At 34.9% G+C, this 15906-nt stretch overlaps 1 protein-coding gene across 4 annotated transcripts; it reads right to left on the bottom strand.

Annotated features, from left to right (window-relative positions):
- Positions 1-1463: 1463 nt before the first annotated feature.
- Positions 1464-15791, bottom strand: cmtr1 (cap methyltransferase 1). Of its 4 annotated transcripts, none has more exons than XM_016521046.1 (24): positions 15732-15791; positions 14273-14405; positions 14028-14167; positions 13771-13929; positions 13591-13683; positions 12363-12434; positions 12157-12251; positions 11995-12079; positions 11737-11926; positions 10663-10781; positions 10477-10573; positions 9304-9436; positions 7737-7916; positions 7572-7628; positions 7397-7454; positions 7157-7225; positions 6135-6266; positions 5884-6009; positions 5643-5734; positions 4235-4303; positions 3992-4039; positions 3793-3905; positions 3595-3703; positions 1464-2294 (listed from the first exon to the last, which is right to left on the bottom strand). In XM_016521046.1, the coding sequence occupies exons 2-24, from the start codon at positions 14379-14381 to the stop codon at positions 2159-2161; spliced, it is 2481 nt and encodes an 826-aa protein (XP_016376532.1). In that variant the 5' UTR covers positions 14382-14405; positions 15732-15791; the 3' UTR covers positions 1464-2158. The 4 variants fall into 4 exon arrangements, with proteins under 4 accessions (XP_016376532.1, XP_016376531.1, XP_016376533.1 ...); XM_016521045.1 differs by lacking the exon at positions 15732-15791 and adding an exon at positions 15581-15724; XM_016521047.1 differs by lacking the exon at positions 15732-15791 and adding an exon at positions 15581-15724 and having other exon boundaries at positions 11737-11935; positions 12007-12079.
- Between the last annotated feature and the right edge of the window lie 115 nt (positions 15792-15906).

The raw sequence follows: 15906 nt of genomic DNA, 5'->3' as shown, positions 1-15906 counted from the left end.
ACACCTGCATACAAAAGACCGCCTGTGTCCTGCCGTCCTTGAGATGCCAGAAACCTACAGCTTCGGAGAAGAAATGAAAATACACAGCAAGATACACAATATGCTCATTAGTGATGTGTCAGTCATGGTGACAGTTCATGTATTGTTGTTCTAGAGAAGCAAAATACAGATATAAAAGTGTACTGAATATGACATAACAAAAAAATTGGACCTGCCATGCTCCATCTTTCCCTCCTCCTGCGAAGGTGGCATCGCTATCCTGAATCATAAAACCTGGGGTTCAGATGTGAAGAAACTCCTAAGCCTAAAGTATTAAAGTTTGACATGAAAAACACAATCAGACCGGTGGCGGATGAAATGGGCGGGAAAAAAATACCATGGACTTATTATTAAAGAAGGGACATCTAGGGACCAGAATATCTGCAAGAAACCACCCAAACACCATAACAACCACAAGGCACCTTAGCAAACATGTAGCCACACCATTCCTAAGGTGACTTTTGCAAAAGCAAACACTCAGTTTCTCAACCACCTGCTTTTTTAAATTCATCACAGAATATAACCGTATTACTGCACAGCAACAAAAGAGACGTATACTATATCACAAATCTCAAATGTATGATTGCATGTATCGTCACAAAACGTAAACTATATGCAACTATAAAGCATGAAAATTTTCGGTAATATAAACATTAATGGAACAGATCACCCCAAAATTGACATTTGTTCAGAATTTACTCACCCTCAGGCCATCCAAGATGTAGATTCAAGATTTGGAGAAATGTATATTTTATTTTGAACAGTTTTTGTTTGTAAACTGTGTTTGATCTGAGCATATTTCTCTCCTGATTCAAACGAGTTTTCTTTTTTTCACATCTTCATAAATTTATTTCTTACAGCTTTTTGCTTTACAAGACATTAATTGATGGACTGTAGTTGTGTGGATTACATGTTAATTATTGTGACGCGTTTATGAGCTGTTTGGACTCTCATTCTGATGGCACCCATTCACTGCAAAGGATCCATTGGTGAGCAAGTGATGTAATGCTAAATTTCACCAAATCCGTTCTGATTAAGAAACAAAGTTATCAATAACTTTGATGGCCTGAGGGTGAGTAAATTATCAGCAAATTCTCATTTTTGGGTGAACTATTCCTTGAACAGCTGATTTGAAATTACATGTAACGTGAATAGCGCATACAAAAAAAAATTCTAGTTCTCTTCTAGCATTTGTAAGTTTTCATTGTTCAAACACTTCATTCAGACAGTGTGTCTTATCAGCAGAGGTCCCAGCTCCAAATCTTCCGTCACAGTTTTCTTTTCCTACAATGGAGCATAAAATCAAGTGTTATGCTCTTCTTGGTCTTTCAGCTTTTGTCGAAAAAAAAAAAAAAAACAGCTTTTGAGTGTCTCACCCACATCTCAAAATCCAATCAACAACCGATGAATAGAACGTAGTCCCACCGCCCTTCATTTGTTCTTTTTTACACGCAAGAAAACATCTGTCGCTGCTTCCATTTCATTGACTTTAAACCCAATAGACGAATAATGAAGCGGACCACGATTACTCAAGGAATAAACTTCCTCAGTGGTTTAATGTAATCAACATCACAAACAGGTTTAAAATTCAAATCCTTTTCCAAAACCACCAGAAATGGCAAGTAATACCCATTCTAACGTTGCAAGTAATACCCATTCTAATGTTTGAAAAAACTAAATGAGCAAAACAAGGCAGCGCATGCACACAGTAGAGCGAATGCACACTGTCATGCTGTTTTACATGGTTATCTAATGGTTTGCACTGATGAGTAGAATCTGCAGCTACACATCTGATCGATTAGTGGAGGAATAATTCATGTGAGGAAGCAGGTTTTGAAGTTCAGGAGAAAAAAACATGTGGACAAGGGAAAAGCAATGTCATCTAAGTTTCTTTCTCCTCTGAAGATAATGGACACACGCAGATACACACCACCGAGCACCAAGACGCCCTGTCGTATAACTCACAGGGGCTATTTTGGAGAGAGCCTTGAAGTGTGAAGAAACACGTTGAATGAGTTTGAATGTTTCTCAGCAGACTCTGGTGAAAGCTACAGTGCCCCCTGGTGGTGAGGAGAACGTCCAGTCTATGCTATGTTCCGTGTGATGTGTACTTGTGTTTTTATTGTTGACAGTGCTGATGGATAAAGGAAAGTACGTCATCTTTAGACAGTTTGTCGGGGTTGACCCGCGTCTGGGAGTCATGAACTCGGACACCCTCCTCCCAAGCCCAAAACAGCCTGTCTTGATGACATGCACTGAGAAACAGGAGAACAGAGAGAAACAAATTTAAAAAAAGTTATGAAATAAGAAAGCATACGGGTGATTTATGAATGAGAATGCTTTACATTAAATACAAGTTTAGGGTCAGTACAATTTTTTTAAGCAATTAATACTTTTGAACTCACTATTAATTAAAGGATCCTGCATCATGGTTTACACAAAAATATTAACTGTTAACAACATATTAAATGTTTTCAGCGTTGATAATAATAAGAAATATTTCTTGAGCACCAAATCAGATTAGAATGGTATTTCTGAAGAATCATGTGACAATGAAGACTTAAAAATTACAGCTGAAATTCAGCTTTGCATCACAGGAATAAATTACATTTTAAAATGAAACATACAACATACATTTCACAATATTACTGTTTTTACTGTATTTTGACCAAATAAATGCATAATAGAAGTCTTAACTTAAGAGACCTATTTCAAAAACATAAAAAAAATATGACCAATCTCAAATTATTGAATAATAGTGTATATATTCAATTAAACATTAACAATGAATATTAAAGGAATGTTAAACTCTCCTGACTGCATCTGTGGTGTCTGTCGATTAATACCAAAAGTTTTGACAAGAAAAAATTGTGCGCACAGAAACCTATGAGGAAAGGCACTGTACTGTAGTATGATCAAATTAATATACATTACATACAAACTTCAACATGAGACTAGTTTGATAAAAAATAAGTAACTGGACTAGTTATAAATTATATATTGAATTTCAAACCTTCTGTCATGTCTATGATCACAAATATTATTACATTAATTACACATAACCAGAATTCCCACTGCTAAAAGGACAACGCAAATTCATTTAAAGCTCACAAAACAGATTTTTGTGTGGGATAATTATTTTAAATGTTAAAAAAAAAAAAGTATTTACACTTTGGAATGCCTTGCTCTATAGTACATTACTATAAACAGGAATAGTCAAAATTATTTTCCATTGTAATCGAAAGCACGCCACAGCATGTCACTTGCTTTAAACCCAGAACATTACTTTAATGAAACTACAGAGCAATAACCAACCAGTATCTGAGAAAAAATACGATTAAAAAAGACATTTAAAAGAATGCTGGGGGTTTAGAGAGATACTCGTTTCTTTGAAGGTCAGATGCTACATAAAGGCAAGAAATATTTGTGCAAAATCTTCTTGAAAATTCTAGCTATGTAATGCAATTTTTCTTGCTCAGGGCTTCGATCCAAAATCGGCTGCCAGTGTAGTGCCAGTCATGCAGGATTACTTCATATTGGCACTTTAATACTTACTGGAATGGTGCCACAGAACCAGGCGGCAGTGCATAAGTTGATTCTTTGGTCTGCTTATTGTAGAAAAACTTTCTTTTAGAACTTTTGCTGAACGCCATGGTCCATGGGTCTGTCAAAAAGAGAAACAAATAATGACAAATTCATCTTTAACAAGGCACTTCACTAATTTAATCCAGTTACTTCGTCTTCCTCTCTCACCATTGACTGTTTTGATGATGTAAAGGCCGCTAGGGAGGAAGTGACGGTCATCTCTGCCTGTGTACGACAGTCTTGGCATCCCACCCGAACTCTTGGTTACCTTCATTTCCAACCTGAGGGAAAAAAATAAAATGAAAATATCTAATTTAAAAAAAATGTAAATAATCTACATGTATGTGATTGCCATGGTTAAACGCACCTCACAAAGATCTTCTCCATCTCCTCTAACCTATAGACTTCCTTTACTCTAAAAAATATAGAGAGAATAAATTAATGAATGTCATTCATCGTAAACATGAAAGATCCTGTCTAGGCTCTAGTAAAACACAGTATCTTCATTCATTTTACATACTGCACACTCCGGTGTTCATAGGACTTCCTGGCCCCCAGGGCTGTCACTGACATGGCAATTAGCACAACCGCAAAGAGAAAGGAATATTACCGGATGGGGTTCATGTCTGGCCTGCTGGGTTTGGACACAGCTTTCACAAACTTCTCGGCCATCTGTATTCTGCAACAAGAACAACATTGTTTTTATTTTCTGATTTGTGAGGTCAAAATATCAATCATATCTATTAAAAAACAAAAAAGATGCTCTTTTACTTGAGGCAAAATTACATTCGATAAAAAGTCTTGTTTTGGAGAAACTGATCAAGATGAAGCGAGTTTATGAATAAAACAAAAACAAATATGTGTCAACAGACAACTTAAAAATAGATTTAAAGGGAAAACATGGTTTTATTCCCCATTAGGGGGCTGCTTGATTATGACAAAAATCATAATCACGTTTATTTTGGTCAATATTGTAATCATGAGTGGGCCATATAACCAAAACTTGAAATGAATGATTTATTTAAAGATAGCGATCGATATATATATGAATAATATAATTTCCAATATACAGCATAGTCTTCACTGTAATAATTAAACTTAATTTGTTACTTATTAAAGCTAAAGTCATTCAGTCAAGAGCAGTGAGTGATTTTTTCTTTGTATTTTGTTGTTTGATTAATATTAAGCACACAGTCAGCAGCAGGAGCCCCCTCCCGAGGACCAGCGCAAACAGTGAGTGATTTTTTCTTTGTATTTTGTTGTTTGATTAATATTAAGCACAGTCAGCAGCAGGAGCCCCCTCCCGAGGACCAGCGCAAGTTCTTTTGTTTGCGCTTTTAAAAACATGAATACATCTAATCAATTTAAATAAATCAAGCACGTCCCATCTTGCAAAATTCACGTTACACGATTTTACTGATTTGCACATAAAATTGGGCTTTTATGGAGGTGCGAAAGCGCACCGCTAGAAATGGGGCGCAATAATCGTTCCATCTCGATTATTGTATTTTCATAATCGTTGGGAGGTATTTTGATTAATTGCACAGCCCTATTCCCCATTGACAGATATTTGCATAAGCTCAATTTTTTCGTTTCTCAGAAACCACGGCGTCATATCTTCATCCTTATATCTCAAGTAAATGTTGATTTAAAGATGTTCAGATATTTGTATTGGAAAACAAAACAAATTAGCAGTGCATGCTAATTTTAATTCCATGACTTCATGAATTTAGGACTTTCTACTCAAATTTAAGACCTTTTGAAGTCTTTTAAATAATAATGAATTATAGCAATGTTTTTAAATCAATACAGCAATGCACAGCGATATTCTGTTATTGTTTACACGTCACAAACTGTATCTTAGTGGAAAGATTGCACTTTATAAACCTGCTTAATAAAATAACTTCTCAATGAAAAATTCCTCCTTTTTGATTTTTGTAGTTAGTGAAAGACAGGAAAAATATATATAAAAAATGATTTCTACATGTAATAATTTGGGAAGAGGTTCTGGCAAAGACCTCTGGTTAAAGTGCTGATCTCTGACGTCAGTGCCGTTGAGAACAAGAGCATCGAGAACGTGCACAGCGTTGATTCTTCTCTGGGCTTTTCCCTACAAGCATAGATAAAAAGACTCAAAATAAAACTTCTTACAAATAAGCATGTCATTATTTTACTGAAATAACAGCTCTTTCCCCTTACAGTATTAATGTAAAGCTGTCATTTAACAATTCTCTCTCAACACTAATTCTCTCTGTTCACCTCTCCCTTCAGCTCCTGGACGATCTCTACGCTCAGTAGTGTGTCTCTGGGCAGCTCCAGTTTGAAGTTCTCCAGCATCTTCCAGCGTGACGGGGCTTTGCCGTCCCACGTGTAGATCTGAGATCTCTGCATACACCCACAGTTTAGGTTTTTCACTCTTTAAGCAGCATATAAGGATATACATGAAAACAACACATTATAATTATAGGCTATATAAATATAAATATCACATTCATAGACATATTCCTTACCCCAAATCCCAGGAGAAAGAGCTGTTCTCCTCCTCCCACAATGCACCTGTAGTCCAGTACGTGCTGTAGTTTATCCAGATTTCCTGAGTTCAGTGCAGTTGGTATGGAATTAAAACTGTCCATATCTGAGCCCTGAGATAAAAAGACAGTAAGCAGAGAAATACAGTTATAGTTCATTTATATAAAATATAAACTGTATTTTAAACTGTTAATTGTCAGCTTGGCACTCATTTTATAAGCTTTTTTCTTATCACACATTTATGTAATTATCCTAAGTTATATATCATTTGAAAGCCTAAACACTCAAACTTCATCCTGTGAAACCCGTTTTAAAGTTGGGCATTGTTTTACCATAGAAATGGCACTAAAAATCCATTTACCAGGCTCCTCCCGTCACGTGTCATATTACAAAATTTACTATAGTATTTTATAACCAAAACTTTTTCTAATCTTTACAGTACACATATCGTTGGAAAGGTCTTGAGTTTCAAGGTTCCATATTTAGTGACTATTTAGTAATAGAAGAAATATTGTGACAGAAATGTATACATTTGTGACAGGAAAATGCAAAAAACCTCTCAGGAACCTCCATTTTTGTGATATCAACTTCAAATTTGGAACATAACTCACTTTATATCATTTATCATATATCATTTGATTTTACAGCAATTTTAGATTCCAATTTTTTTTTGTAAAACATTTATTTTAAATAAAATGAAACAAATTTAGTACAGTACATTTTCTTTACAGTAAACTTAAACTTTACATTTTAAATAATATATCAATAATCTCACTGGAAAACGTCCAAATGAAAGTTTTAAAAAGCTTTTGCTAATTTCTCTCAACCAAAATTCTAATTTCGGTTTGTTTGTTTTTTCCTTTGTTTTTTAAGATGAATTATGACCCTGACATTATAGGCTTCATTTGATTCGCCCACTTAGCTCTTCTATTATAGAACATCACGTCCACAAGAGCATTGCCACATTCCCAGCTAACTTCTCAAAGCCCACACACACTCTTACCTTCACAAGCTCATAGAACTTTGTTTTCGGATCTGATGTTGGAGGAGTGACTCTGGCTTTATCAGGAATCTGCACAAAGATAAAGACGTTCAAGGTCTCAATCATTCAAATCAGCATCAGTTTGTCCTTACAGATACCTACGCAAAACAATGTTCTTTGAAATCATTCAGACTGCACCACAAAGCACTAAACTAAACCTCAGTCCACTATGAAGCTCGTGGCTGTAGTTTTTGGACTCACCCCCCACAGTTTGAAACATTCTTTGCGGATGTCTGCTTGCCTGGGCTCAAACAGTGTCCTAGAAAGACACACAGCCTTGTCAGTGACGCTCATACAGACTCGTGTGCACAAACAAATAAAAGAGAGATTGAGATGAATGCCCTGAAACACACCAGAGGAAGAATGTGTGACTCACGTATCTCTGACGTACGTGTGGATCTTAGCCAGGGCTTTGATCTGTACTGCACAATGGCTGCAAGACAAGGGATCAGAGTTCAATAAACAAACCTAAGCATGAATGAATGCATCGAGAGAGCCAGCGAGAGAGAGACAAAAGAGGGTCAGAAAGCGATGGCGATACCTTTCGTTGGAGTTGATCATGAATTGGAAGAAGTCAGTGTCTCCTTTAATGATGTCCAGAGGCACGACTTCGGTAACGTCTCTGTCTGAGTGTCGGAACTGATTCAGTTTCAGGTTGATGGTGAACATATATTCTCTGACAGCATCAGTGCCTGGCTTTAAACTCTTGCACACCACATATCTGCATGCAGACAGACATTAAAAATCAGTACCACGTGCTCATTAACCAATAGTGACATTATGCGACATTAGTGGAAATTTTTTATTTTTAATAATAATAATAATAATAGCATGCATAATATAATCAGGGATGTGCATTAATAAATAGGGTTTTATTATTATTTTACGGTTTTATTATTAAAAAAAGACCCAGTACAAAAATATCAGAATTGATCATAAAAAATGTAAAAAAATAATCATACACTACTAGTCAAATTCTTTGAATAATTAGGGTTTTTATGTTGAAAAAGACTTCTCAAGCTTACTAATGCTGCATTTAATTAAAAATATAGTAATAGTATAAACCAGTGAAACAGTATTACAATTTAAAATAACTATTTTCTATATATATTATAATATATTTTACAATGTAATTTATTCCTGTCATGTAAAGCTGAATTTTCAGCATCATTGCTCCAGTCTTCAGTCTCACATGATCCTTCATAAATCATTCTAATATGCTGATTTGATGCTCAAGAAATATTTTATTTATTACCAATGTTAAAAAAAAAAGTTAATATTTTGGAGGCCGTGATACACTACAATTCAAAAGTTTGGGGGGAAAAAAGAAAATTAAATTAATTCAGGAAATGCTACAAAAGATTTCTAGCTTCACATCACAAGAATAAATTACATTTTATAAAACAGATAGTTCCGGTCCTTGATTCTGATTTGGTTGAGCTGCGTTCAAAGCTGTTGTAAATTACTCTACAAACTTACACCTTTGTTTACTTTGTGTGTTGCTTGGCAACCACTTTGTTGCAACCACAACTGTTTCTGAGGAACTACATTGTTTGGTGGAAGAATACTGTTTTTATTCATATTATTACACTTTATTTGCTCTGTTTTATTTTGTGAAACCTAACTAGATATATGGAATAACCGTTTTATAAAAGTAATAAGCCCCAAGAAGCCGTGGTTTACAGTGAATTTATAACAGCTAAGGGGCGTTGTTAGGCATGTTGACAATGGCAACGTTGTTGTTCATGCAACTTTATTAAACTATTTTAATATACTGTATAAAGCATGAGAGCATTAAAAAATCTAAATTATTCCAAACTTATGACGAGCAGTGTAAATCAAACATAAATAAAATGTAGCATTGAAGTTAAGGCCAATTTCTGCATATTCATTCAGGAAAAAATGCATATACTGGTATAAGGTATACAAATTAAAGTTATATATAGTATATAGGTATAAATATATAGGTATTATCATTTGAAAACCTAAACACTCAAAATTCATCCTGTGACACCCGTTTTAAAGTTATATAAAGTATAAAGGTATAGTTTCAGTGTCCACTGCCAGCTGCTCTCTTTCAAAGTAAGTCATGGACAATGAACACACACCTCTCTGAATTGGCAGGCCGGCTGGTGACGGGTTTGAAGAGCGAGACCCTCTCAAAGCAGAGGTACAGCAAATAAATCAAGCCCACACTGAACGGTGTGAACAGGTCAAACGTCTTACACACAAAATGGCCACCTGTAAAACACAAGATTTTGTGTGGAGAAATGGAAGCAAAAGTGTTTAAATAATTAAAATTCATCTATTTCAACGGACCATATAATAGAAAACAACCAATCACAACAGAAGTCATTTACATAATCTTAAAGGCACAGTAACAAAAAAAAGCCTATTAAAATAAAGAGGTAAGAGAAACGATGGAAAAATGTTCATGTAAAACTAAACACAAACTTTGACAAAAAAGGTAGACTTCAGAAAAAGAAAAACAATGTACTCTAGAGAAGTTTTAAAATATGGCTCTTCAATGCTAGAACCGTAAAAAGTATTACCGTTGATTTGATACACCTAAAATTAGCTCTCAAGTAACCAAGTCTTCTCTCACATACAGTAGTCACATAATTACCTTCCTAATTACAGGATTTCAGAATAAATAGACTCGTGTCTGGGCGCATCCCAAGATAAAATCCAAACAGATCTGAGACAAGGCTGTACAATAATATCAAGGCAAGAAAAAGCATGAAATAATCTTCAAAGCCTTGAGAGAGACATCATTAAAGAGATTAAATCATTTGGAACCGCTGTTAAAGAACTGGCTGTCCTCCAAAACAGAATGTCTGGGACTGAGAAAAGCCATGAGACCTATGGTAACCCAAAAGAGGATATAGTGTGTCATGACAGAGATGGAAGACGCACTATTGATCGTCCCTAGAGCGGAGCATGATCAAGCTTTAATGATACTTCTTCAACATCAAAGGAAGGAAAACTCACGAAGAGGAAGAAAAAAATAGACTGAGTGAAATGAAAAACATCCTTGAGGAAAACAAGGATTTTGAGTGATTTAACCAGGAAGACAACTCAGCTTCCAATAAGAAAATGGCCAAATCATACACAAAAAGCCCAAAAAATGGAGGCCCATGAAAACCAGAGATGTTGAGTTTTTCTTTGTACCAATTATTGCAAAATGTACCTCAATAAAAATCTGCAAAAAAGTCCAAGAGAATGTATACTCTTTATTGCCAATTTATTTATATGCATACAAACAAAAACACACACAATACCTGGTCTGACGACAGACATGGCAGTGAGGAACTGACACAGAAGGAGCTGTTTACTCAGGATCTCCTGAATGTTCTCTTGGCCCTCCACAGAAAAACCCTGAGGAGCAACACACCATCAGAATATATCGACCAATCACACAAAAGCAATATTCACATTTTAACCAATCAGAGAAGAGCATGTCTTACCCCATCTGCCATTAAGAAGTGCAGGCCCCGCCCTTCAGTGCTGTCTAAGACAAAGTTACGAAACGCAGTGATGTTTTCCGGCCGCGTGATGTCACCATCGCCATCAATCCCACCCTCACCTGAAACACCGGTAATGAGACATTCAAAAGAAATTCATAATATTTCATTTAAAAAAATTTCGATTACTAGATTAAACATTTACACTACCAGTGTAAATGGAATTGGAATAATAACTAATTTTAAAGTTGTTAAAAGAGTCACCAAGGCTGCATTTACACGATTAAAAAGACAGTAAAAACTGTAATACTGTAAAGTATTATTACAATATAACTGCTTTCTATTTTAATATATTTTTATTCCTATGATGGTAAAGCGGGTCATTTTCAGCATCATTACTCCAGTCTTCAGTTCTACACATGATCCATCAGAAATCATTCTAATATGCTGATTTTATGCTCAAGAAACATTTCCAATTATTATCAATGTTGAAAACAGTTGTGCTGCCTAATATTTTTGTGTAAACCGCGATACCCTACCATTCAAGTTACCTTGATTAAATACTGAAATTGTTAAAATATGACATTACGCTACAAAATATTTTTTTATTTCAAATAAATGCTGGTCTTTTTCTATTCTATCATGATTTCCAAATTTGATATTAAATATTAGGCAGCAAAAATTGTTTTCTAAATTATTAATAATAAGAAGAACCATTAAGTAACAACAATAACTGAGCACCAATAAATCAGCATACCAGAATGATCATGAAAGATTTGAAGGATCATGTGACACTGAAGACCGGAGTAATGATGCTGAAAATTCTGCATTCATTCATTTTAAAATACATTAAAAAGAAAACAGTTTGTCAATTTTTCACAAAATTCGTTTTTTTTTATTCAATAAATGCAGCACTGTTAAGCATAAGAGACTTCTTTTAAAAAACATTTGAAAAATCTTAATTATTCCATACTTCTGAACAGCAGTGTAGGTATTACATTAATATTTCTATATGAACCAATACAGTAAAAATATTAGATTGTTGTGTTTTCATGTTTAAATGGTTGAAACTCATACCATAGTAGGCCTCAAAGAGCTCGCTGGGAGCAGCATAGAAATCTTCCAGTTTGAAATCATTGGATCCTTTGAGCGTCATCCCAAAACCTTTCGCATGCCAGCGCCGCCGCCACAACACATACTCAGAGAATCCTCCCGGTCCTGCGCACACGTCTCCAAAATACAGCAACTCACCATCCTTATCACGCGTCTGGGGCTTCTGCACACAGACATCCGATTCAAAAACGTAATCACAGCACATATTTCTAGCTTGTGTAACTGTGGTCTCACCCCTTGAGAATCCTTTGGGTTAGTGAACATATAGTCAAAAACATGATCCATGTTGGCCATCTTCATAGCAGCTCTGAGGAGAAAACCGAGAGAAAGAAATTTAGAAAAGATATGCTTCTGTTATTACATGCATGTGGAGACGCCACCCACCTGTTGAGAAAGAAAGCCCCTCGGATTGTTTCATAAGGGTTTGATCGAGTACGTGCTCGCCTCATCTCCTCCCCCTCCAAGTCGTCAAACACTGTCTGAAAAGAAATACAAATAAAAAGACATGTTACATTATTACAAGACACCGAGCACAATATGTCTGGTCTTATGCAAGAACGGGAGAAACATAAGAGATGTTTGACACTCACTTTGCAGCGAAGAAGGAGATGCAGTAGATTCTCTGAGCAAAATTCAGTTTCATCATCAATTTTTAATTTTTTCTAAAAATATAAGCAAAGGTACAGTCATACATATTAACATTAGAAGCTGATAAATAACATTTTTTATATGAATGTACATAACCTTTCAAAAGGTAAAAAATGTTTACAAGAAATTAATACATTTAGCAAAGACACATTTAAGTGATCAGAAGTGACTGTAAAGAGATGTGTAATGTTACAAAAAAATTATATTTCAAAAAAATGCTGTTCTTTTTATTCATCAAGGAATGATAAATGCAGCAGTCTATACAAAAATATTAAGCAACACTTAATTGTTTTCTGCATCAATAATAATAATAAAAAATGTTCCTTCAGCAACAAATCAGCATATTAGAATGATTTCTGAAGGATCATTGAAAACTAGAGTCTTTAGCTTAGCAAAACGTATTTTAAATTGTAACGATTTCACAATATTAGTGTTTTTAGTGTATTTTTAAATGCAGCCTTGGTGAGCATAAGACACTACTTTCAAAAACATTTAAAAAAAAACTTACTAACCCCAAACTTTTGACATAGAGCATAAGGGAATTTATATTAATGTGTAAGGGAAAGTATATATTTTTACACACTAGGCCTATAACTTGTCACATTTCCTTTTTTTTGCCATTTTAATTTTGCCTTTTTTGCAAAAGGTAAAAAAGTACTACAGTATGAGAGGTGCATTTAATAAAGTACAAATATTTAATTTAATCTCTTAATTCATACAAGGTCATAAAAGCAGCATGAAGAAGTGGGTTTCAATCGATATCATTTTTATGCAAATTGAAAATTTCACTTGAGAAAACATGAATGGCAGCACTTGATATGCATTTAAATGCACATAAAATCAGTGTTTATGCACTACACTGAGGTGAATTTTCTGGAGTCAAAATGCACATAAACAAGATGGAAATGAAGGAAACCCAGCATGTAATAACTGTACAAGAATGATACAATATTTGAAGTTGGTGAAACATTTACAGTTGGTGAGATTATTATATAGTGAGGTTTATTAGTGAAGCTAATAATTATAAAACACTGTTTGCACAGCAGACCCATGTGAACAAGAGACAACAAACAGCTGAGCAAAAACAACTTTTACCATAGAAAGTTAAAGAATGAGCATTTGATCTTAAACTAATCATTTCAGTTCATCAGGTAATATGTGCTGCAATACCTGGCCCACAGTCATCCAATCCTTCAGCTCATCTGCATCTGGGATCTCTGGAGAACTTTCTGGAAACCACGTCACTGATTCTATAGCACTTGGCTGAGAGTAAAAATGAGAAATAAAGGTCCTGGTCTACTATTGTTTTGGTTTCAATATTAAAGAAACATTCTGGAAATGTTGCTGTACCTCCGGCTCATCTTGCCAGTCTATGTTCAGGTTGCCCTGGAAGCCCTTCAGGGTCAGACCCAAACCTCGCCTACCACGCTGGGTGGATGCTTCTACGATCTCTTTCCGCCCTTGACCGAACTTTCCCAAACCCTCGCCTTCTCTGAAACCCATTTTGGCCTTTAGGAAACAGAGCAGGAGACCATTTTAATATGTGTTAACTCATGATTAACAGGCTGACAAGAGAGTAAAAGAATGACAGGAGGTGTTTATTTTACCATGAGTTTCTGAGAGACTCTGTTATACATTGAAAATTTGGAAGAGGCCTCATTGCCCTCGGCATTCTGGGAATTAGAAGGTCTGGAGAAACTGGGTTTGTGATCCTCAACATCGCTGAGAGACTCGCTCTGACTTGAGTCTGGGAGACAAAAAAATAAATAAACACGCTTACAAAAACGTATACCACCAAAAGAATATGGCCATGTGAAGAGCGTAAAGTGTCATAAGGAAACTCCTCTCTAACCCTGACTGGGGGTTCTTTGAGAAGACTCCTCATCTTCATCAGAGGAGTCCTCATGGAGAACCTTCCTCTTCTTCAGAGGCTCGTCCGATGCTTGTGCCCCTCTCTTCATCTTAAATTCAAGAGGTCCAAGAACCTGCATTCATTCAAAAACACGAAATCACTGGATTAAAACCCAAAACAAAGATGCATAACAATCATCAAGATTTTAGGTTACAATTTCTATTAACATATAAAAGAGTATATACTTTGGGTGCTATAAGTGTGCTATAAGTATATTTAAGTATAAGTATATTTTAAGTGTAAGGTGTTTAACACAAAGGGGTTTGGATATCTCTATATATCACAATCCATAAATGTCAAATCCCTCTATAAAAACCTTCAGAATAGAGATAGGAATAAAATAGAAAGTATGGTGTATGAGATTTCAGACACTGTGCATCAGAATAAAACTATTTATTTACTACTAAAAACGTCTTATGACTAACAGTACCAGATAAACTCTAATAAAATAAACACTTAAATATGTATGTTGCATATGTTCTATACTAGTCTGAAAGTATAATTCATAAAATAAACAAGTTATGAAGAAAAAATAGCCCAAAATTTCAAAATAGTTCATAAAATCATAAAAGCTGCAAGCATAATAATTATAAAAGAATCAGCTCAATGCGATCTAAAACAGTTTTACCTTGAGTACAGTCTGTCACCTACGTCAACTATCCATATAAGTGAATAAAAACTGAGCTGGATTTTTTTTTTTATTCTCTTCATCAAATCATTCTTTAGATTTAAAACTTTGAAAACAGTTTAAAAACACAGTTAAAAACTGTAAACCTTAAAATGTGATATTAATAAATAGTACTGCTGCAATCTTTACAATCTATACATTTCCTTCCCAAGATTCTCGACATTTCGATTTTTATATTTAGGTCAAAACTATAAGTAGAATTAATAGTAATTAAACACTGAACATGCGCCAAGCAGAACATGTATCATTTATTTCTTCCATTGTATAAAAATTAAGCTAAAATTAATTATTTAGCTTTATTCAGCTGCTTTGGCAATATGACTAAGTTATATTGTCTATTTCGGTTTCAAATGTGCCATAATAAAAAATTATTAAGCTAGGTTTATCGTTCTTGCTATCGCATTTCTGTAACTTAAATGTTCAGATTTATTGGGGAATTTGACAAAGTTAATGGTCTTAGAAACGTAACTGTGTGACACATAAACACAATGTGAAATCAACACTCAGCTTTTTAGGTTTCGATTTCATAAGAAATGATGCTGCGACACTCGTAAACATACCGAAAATGAAATACGCAGCTATAATCCTGAGTCACCTCCGAAATGTAAACTCATATTTGTCTCCAATCTGTACAATTCCTTGACCAATTCTGCTTTAGGTTCTACTTCAAATGTCAAATCTGGCCCGCGTTCCACTTTCAGTGGGTCTTACCGTATTCCTGGCGCATGATAATTACGTCACCAATGGTGTTGGACAACAAATGCCTGAAAGCTAAATGATTAACATTAATTAGGTTGTGCCGAAAAAAACTTCCTTATGGTGAAAGTTTACTTGCAACAATATGCAATCGTCGCTAAGTAACCTTCCAATAACTTAGTAAAGGCTT

The sequence above is a fragment of the Sinocyclocheilus rhinocerous genome, unplaced genomic scaffold, assembly GCF_001515625.1.
Source record: "Sinocyclocheilus rhinocerous isolate Xijiao unplaced genomic scaffold, SAMN03320098_v1.1 scaffold28, whole genome shotgun sequence".
Classification (NCBI taxonomy): domain Eukaryota; kingdom Metazoa; phylum Chordata; class Actinopteri; order Cypriniformes; family Cyprinidae; genus Sinocyclocheilus; species Sinocyclocheilus rhinocerous.
The sequence above is the reverse complement of the archived record's forward strand: the minus strand, read 5'-3'. Positions and strand labels throughout refer to the sequence as shown.

What these genes read in the sequence shown, in the direction of transcription:
- cmtr1 (XM_016521046.1), bottom strand. Translation starts at nt 14,381, where the DNA reads ATGAAGAGAGGGGCACAAGCATCGGACGAGCCTCTGAAGAAGAGGAAG. An exon ending in TCAAAGAACCCCCAGTCAGG is followed by an intron (nt 14,168 to 14,272) that starts GTTAGAGAGGAG and finishes TTTGTCTCCCAG; the next exon opens with ACTCAAGTCAGAGCGAGTCT. An exon ending in AATGTTTCAAACTGTGGGGG is followed by an intron (nt 7,226 to 7,396) that starts GTGAGTCCAAAA and finishes ATCTTTGTGCAG; the next exon opens with ATTCCTGATAAAGCCAGAGT.